General features: G+C 50.1%; 1 protein-coding gene across 1 annotated transcript; it reads left to right on the top strand.

Moving 5' to 3' along the window:
* Positions 1 to 3,627: 3,627 nt before the first annotated feature.
* C11H11orf96 (chromosome 11 C11orf96 homolog) lies at positions 3,628 to 4,965 on the top strand. Its single transcript, XM_063946312.1, has one exon. The coding sequence runs from the start codon at positions 4,042 to 4,044 to the stop codon at positions 4,426 to 4,428; it is 387 nt and encodes a 128-aa protein (XP_063802382.1). The 5' UTR covers positions 3,628 to 4,041; the 3' UTR covers positions 4,429 to 4,965.
* Positions 4,966 to 5,630: the final 665 nt, after the last annotated feature.

The raw sequence follows: 5,630 nt of genomic DNA, 5'->3' as shown, positions 1-5,630 counted from the left end.
GTGATGGATTAGAGACGAGTGCTGGATCTGTCTCAGTTTCATCTGTTTACCAAGTTTCCTCATCTGATTCTCTGATTGTTCCACTGTTCTATTTTCTTTCTTTTTCCCTCTTGGCTCGTCGTTCTCTTCCCTGTTCCTCCCAAAAAAATAAGATCCTTTATAATCTGGAGCGCTGAGGACGCCAAAGACGTCACTCACCTGACGTTAGAGGAACTTGGCAGCAGCGCGTGGCAATGTGCCCCCTTAGCTCCCGCCAGCACACACAGCAGGCTCGGATGGAGTGGCACGTTCAGTGTAAGGCCGCTTTTCAAGTCGGGCTAAAGGGCGGCTATTTCTTTTTTGGATAAACCCCGATCCTTGGCGTGCAAATTATTATCATCCTTATTGTCATTCACTTGTAAGGGTGCCAAGTGCTGCGCGGTGCCGGACAGTGGGGAATAGAGGGCGTACATAAAACACAGAAACACACGCTAGCCCCCCCCCAAAAGGCATGATGACAAAGAGTGAGGAGGGCCCGGGCCCTAGGGGCATGTTATCAGAGCTGGGGGCCCGTGTGCATTTTCTGGGCCGGGAAGCAGTTAGCGTCCCGATAAGATGGGATCCTGGCGGTCAATATACGGACGCCGAGATTCTGAGGGAGGACGCAATGCCGGCATTTACATACCGACACCGCTCGGGATGCCGGCATCACATTATCGACAGCCAGCATCCTGATTATCCTCACTGTGGGACGCGCTGGTGTCCTGCCGCAGGGTGGGGGGGGGATTAGGTGTAGACAGGAGAAGGGGGGGTAGGGTTGGGGTGCAGGGACGGGAAGGTTGGGGTCAGGGACCGGGGAGGGAGGGTTAGGGTGCAGGCACGGGAAGGTTATGGTCAGGGACCGGGGAGGGAGGGTTAGGGTTGGGGTGCAGGCACGGGAAGGTTATGGTCAGCGACCGGGGAGGGGGGGTTAGGGTTGGGGTGCAGGGACGGGAAGGTTGGGGTCAGGGACCGGGGAGGGAGGGTTAGGGTTGGGGTGCAGGCACGGGAAGGTTATGGTCAGGGACCGGGGAGGGAGGGTTAGGGTTGGGGTGCAGGGACGGGAAGGTTGGGGTCAGGGACCGGGGAGGGAGGGTTAGGGTGCAGGGACGGGAAGGTTGGGGTCAGGGACCGGGGAGGGAGGGTTAGGGTTGGGGTACAGGGACAGGAAGGTTGGGGTCAGGGATCGGGGTGGGAGGGTTAGGTTTAGGCACTCAGAAGCTGAGGTTAAGGTTAGGCATCAAGCGAGGAGGGATAGGTTTAGGGACCACCGGGGAGGTAGGGTTAGGGGTTCTGGTATGAATGGTCGACTATGTCGACAGTCATTAGGTCGATATTAATATGGTTGACATGGACAAATAGTAGACACATGAAAAAGGACGACACGGGACAGGTCAACACGGTTGACGTGGATTTTTGATCTGTTTTTGGTGTAATTATTTCAGGAACATGACCAGGAACCCCAATTAGTGTACCGCGTCCCCTTACATGCTGCGAGCACGGTGCCTCGCTGCGCTTGGCACAGGTTACTATTCCCAATCGTAGTCCACGTGGATGGTAAAGTATGAAAAAGTTAAAAATAGGGTTTTTTAAAAGCCATGTCGACCTTTTAATGTGTCGACCATTTTCATGTGTTGACCATTTGTCCATGTCGGCCATGTCAATGTCGCCCAATAGTGGTCGACCTAGTGACTGTCAACCTAAGTAGGGTCGACCTTCCAAACGGATACCAGGTTTAGGCAGCGGGGAAGGGAGGGTTATGGCCAGTCTCCAAACATGGAGGGTCAGGTACCACCTGGGAGGGTTAGGGATATTTATGGGGGGTCTGTCAGGATTCTGATGGACTGGGTGCCGCAGTCGGTATACTGACAGCCGGCATCCCGTCCATCGGCAAATCATACTGAACCCTCTGGGCCTACTTTAGCGGTGGACACAGGAGCATCTACTGGTGATTTCATACCATCTCTTTCCCTTGTGTACATCTGTGCCACCGAATGCGCAAGGCCCAAGACGCCCACCGTCTGCCCTTCTTTTTTCCAGGAGACCAGAAATAATAATACATTTTTTCGGTCTTACTTCCGTGCTTTTCAGCAATGTGCCTACATTATCAGGAATAAGTGTTTTTTTCTCACAATTCCGCAGCGATCTTTTATTTGGATTTTTGATACAACCTTAACCAGGGATCAGCTTTGTGTTATATCCCAGGACAATGAAAATAAATCAATTCATCTGGTGATAAAAATACATGTCTGAAAAGCACAGATGACACCTAGAAAGCTATAGCAATGTAGTCGTGACATCTAATTGCAAATGTATCATATGCCGCATTAAAACGGTCACTTGTGGACAAGTTCCTATAATCCCTACTTTTATCATGTTGCATAAACCTGGGCTGAATGCATTAAAGTGCACAGGTCATCTACAGACAGCGGATGCAACCAATCTGTGGCCTGGACCAACCAGTATTCAGTCTATCAATTACCTAGGTCTAGGAGCTACTGACAATGCACCAGAGACATGAGGGACAATGTAACCCTCTGTTTGCCATTGGAACTGATGGGTCTCCGTTATGCAAGTGACAGTATTTCACAATTTGTTTTATTTGGATCTATAATCTGGCATCTCAGAGGCGCACCTGTGCCCGATAAATCAGCGCCTGTGATGCACCTATACATGCTGCACATGTTCCTTTATTCCAGAGTATCATCATAACATCCAGCAGAGGCCAGTGTCCATAAGAACAGCGCCCACTAGTGGACAAATTGCTGAACTAGGTGTTAGACCTGGGTGTGGTTCATCAAATCGACAGTATCTAGGTCGACAATGTTTAGGTCGACCACTATAGGTCGACAGTCACTAGGTCGACAGGGTTTCTAGGTCGACATGTGCTAGGTCGACAGGTCTAAAGGTCGATATGAGTTTTTTTTTTTTGGTGTCGTTTTCTTCGTAGAGTGACCGGGATCCCAAATTAGTGCACCGCGTCCCCTCGCATGGCTCGCTTCACTCGCCATGCTTCGGGCATGGTGCCTTCGCTCCGCTACCGCTTCGCTCGGCACACTTTACCGTTCCAATCGTAGTCCACGTGGATCGTTAAGTATGAAAAAATTCAAAAAAAGAATAAAAAAAAAAAAAAAAAACATGTCGACCTTTAGTCCTGTCGACCTAGCACATGTCGACCTAGAAACCCTGTCGACCTTCCATCCATGTCGACCTAGTGACTGTCAACCTATAGTGGTCGACCTAAACATTGTCGACCTAGATACTGTCGATCTTCAGACCGGATCCCGTTAGACCTCACTGCATTGCTCTACATTACCACAATTCTGGAATAAAGTCATGTGAGATAGTAAAACCTTCAGCAGCATCAGCTGCACAACATACAAGCAGGGTGTCAGCAGTGAGGGCCCTGGCAGCTCCTGAGTGGTGGCAGAAGCTCAGCTCTTTACACAAGGCAGAATGCACTGATTGTGGGATTGCAATACAGATTGCACAGCTATGATTCACTCATCAACGACCAATGCAAACCTGTGTGTGGCTCATCAGCTGGTATTGCACCTGGGACTTGTAGTTCCACCACAGCAGGGGGGGGGGGCAAAGGTTGCAGAAGCCTACAGAGCCCTGACAGCAAGGAGTCCCCTAGCTTTCGGGGGGGTCAGAAGAACTTGGAGAGAAAAATGGTCTGGAAACGTCATTATCTGCAGGCTGCAAAATCAAAGGCTTTAAAAGGAGCGTGTTGTCATCAGCAGGGAGGGGGCGAGGGTATAAAGCGGGGAGGCAGGCTCACCCTCAGCAGCATTCCCTCTCAGCAGGACCTCAGCTCAGGCAGAGCCCCCAGCAGATGGACATTACTATACTGGACCCTCTCATTGCATTGCACATAGATCTGCAGAGGCTACTGTGGGTGCAGGGTGGCGGCATACTCACTGCAGAGCACCCAGGACAGGGACCCCCTCTCATGCCAAGCAGCTGGTGGTCCCCCCCACTTCCTTCTCCAGAGTTATCCATCAGATCTAAGGGCTCACCATGTCTTCAGCTGTCATGTCTGCCAAGCAGGCAGAGCCAATGGGCATCTGCTCCAGCTACCAGACAGTGATGCCCCACTACAGTGGGGCAACTGAGGAATACCCCCAGCCCATTCAGCCCAGGCCCCTGAGGGGCAAGGGGAAGCTGAGGAGGCCAAGGCAGAGCAGGTTCAAGACCCAGCCTGTTACCTTTGATGAGATCCAGGAGGTGGAGGAGGAGGGGGTGTCCCCCACTGAGGAGGAGAAAGCCAGAAAGTCCTTCCTGCAGTCCCTGGAGAACCTCAGGAGAAGCTCCCACACCATGCACCTCCAGAGGGACAAGCTCCTCAGCGGCAGCAGCAAGCTCAGGCACAGCCTGGACTCCAGTGACTCCGACTCCACAATGTGAGCTGGACCCTGCACTCATCGGGCGCACAAAGGGTTACCTTCCTCCAGCAATGCACTCTCAGGTGCGCTGCCGCTGGTGGCCAGCAGAGGGCGCAACGGGAGCGAGAAGAGCGTCCCACTGGAGAAAGCGCCTATTAACCAGGGACACGGTGCGGCCTCAGGGGCTTCTGCAAAGTGACATGGGGACTTCTGCTCGCAAGAAGCTGCACTTTGGCCTTCAAGGAGTTACCATGGCCCTGAACTGCGCTCCTGAGACGCCTGCTGTGTGGTGCAAGGCCAGTGTAGGGGTTAATTGTCCAATGTGGACCAGCTGCTGACTGTACCCAAATTGTTGTGAACTTGTCCTTACAGCTGTGAGCCTGTAGCTGCCACTTACCCCCATCCTACCATCTGGGCAGACTTGTCAGGGAGGGGGTTATGCTTATTTTTGTAAACCAAAATTAATGTATAAATATCTATTTTTGCACCTGCACTGTTCTGGCATTTGTTACATGAATAGTTACATTTATAGTACTTTAAATAAACACATTGCAAAGTGTTTCTGAGAACCCGTGTGGTTCATAATGGGGGGGGGGGGGGGGGAAGACTGGCTTGTAAAATATTATTAATTATTATATATTATTATTAATTAGATATTTTTTATTAGATATTTTTTAATGTATTATTTTTATTATTTATTTAAAAAAAAAAAAAAATCTGTATACACCTGAGCAGGCTGCATGAGAGGTTGGTAGTCGGGTGTGAGCTCACGTCTCCTTATTGTGGACTAGACTAGGGAAGACAACACTGTAAAATCTTAAAGATCTGCGGTTTTCTTAACTTGCCCAACAAACTAACTGTAACGTCCTAAATCAGAAATAAGCTGCTTTGATGGCGTCGGACTATGGTGAAGTTGCAGTTATTAGTCTAAGGTCAGCGGTATATTTACTAAGTGCTGGGTTTTCAAAGCTCCTGATATTAAATCAGATGCATCATCGCTTGGAAAGTGATAAAATGGAGAGAACGTACCAGCCAATCAGCTCCTAACTGCCATTTTTCAAACGGAGCCTGTGACAAGTCAGTTAGGAGCTGATTGGCTGCTACTTTATCTCTCTTCATTTTATCCCTCTCCAAGCGATGATGCATCTAGCCAGTTTTGCTGCCATATTTAAAGGGCCATTAATAGTAAATGCCAAATCAGGTGTGATTACCATTCTATTCAGT

Source organism: Pseudophryne corroboree, chromosome 11 (genome assembly GCF_028390025.1).
Source record: "Pseudophryne corroboree isolate aPseCor3 chromosome 11, aPseCor3.hap2, whole genome shotgun sequence".
Classification (NCBI taxonomy): Eukaryota; Metazoa; Chordata; class Amphibia; order Anura; family Myobatrachidae; genus Pseudophryne; species Pseudophryne corroboree.
The sequence above is the reverse complement of the archived record's forward strand: the minus strand, read 5'-3'. Positions and strand labels throughout refer to the sequence as shown.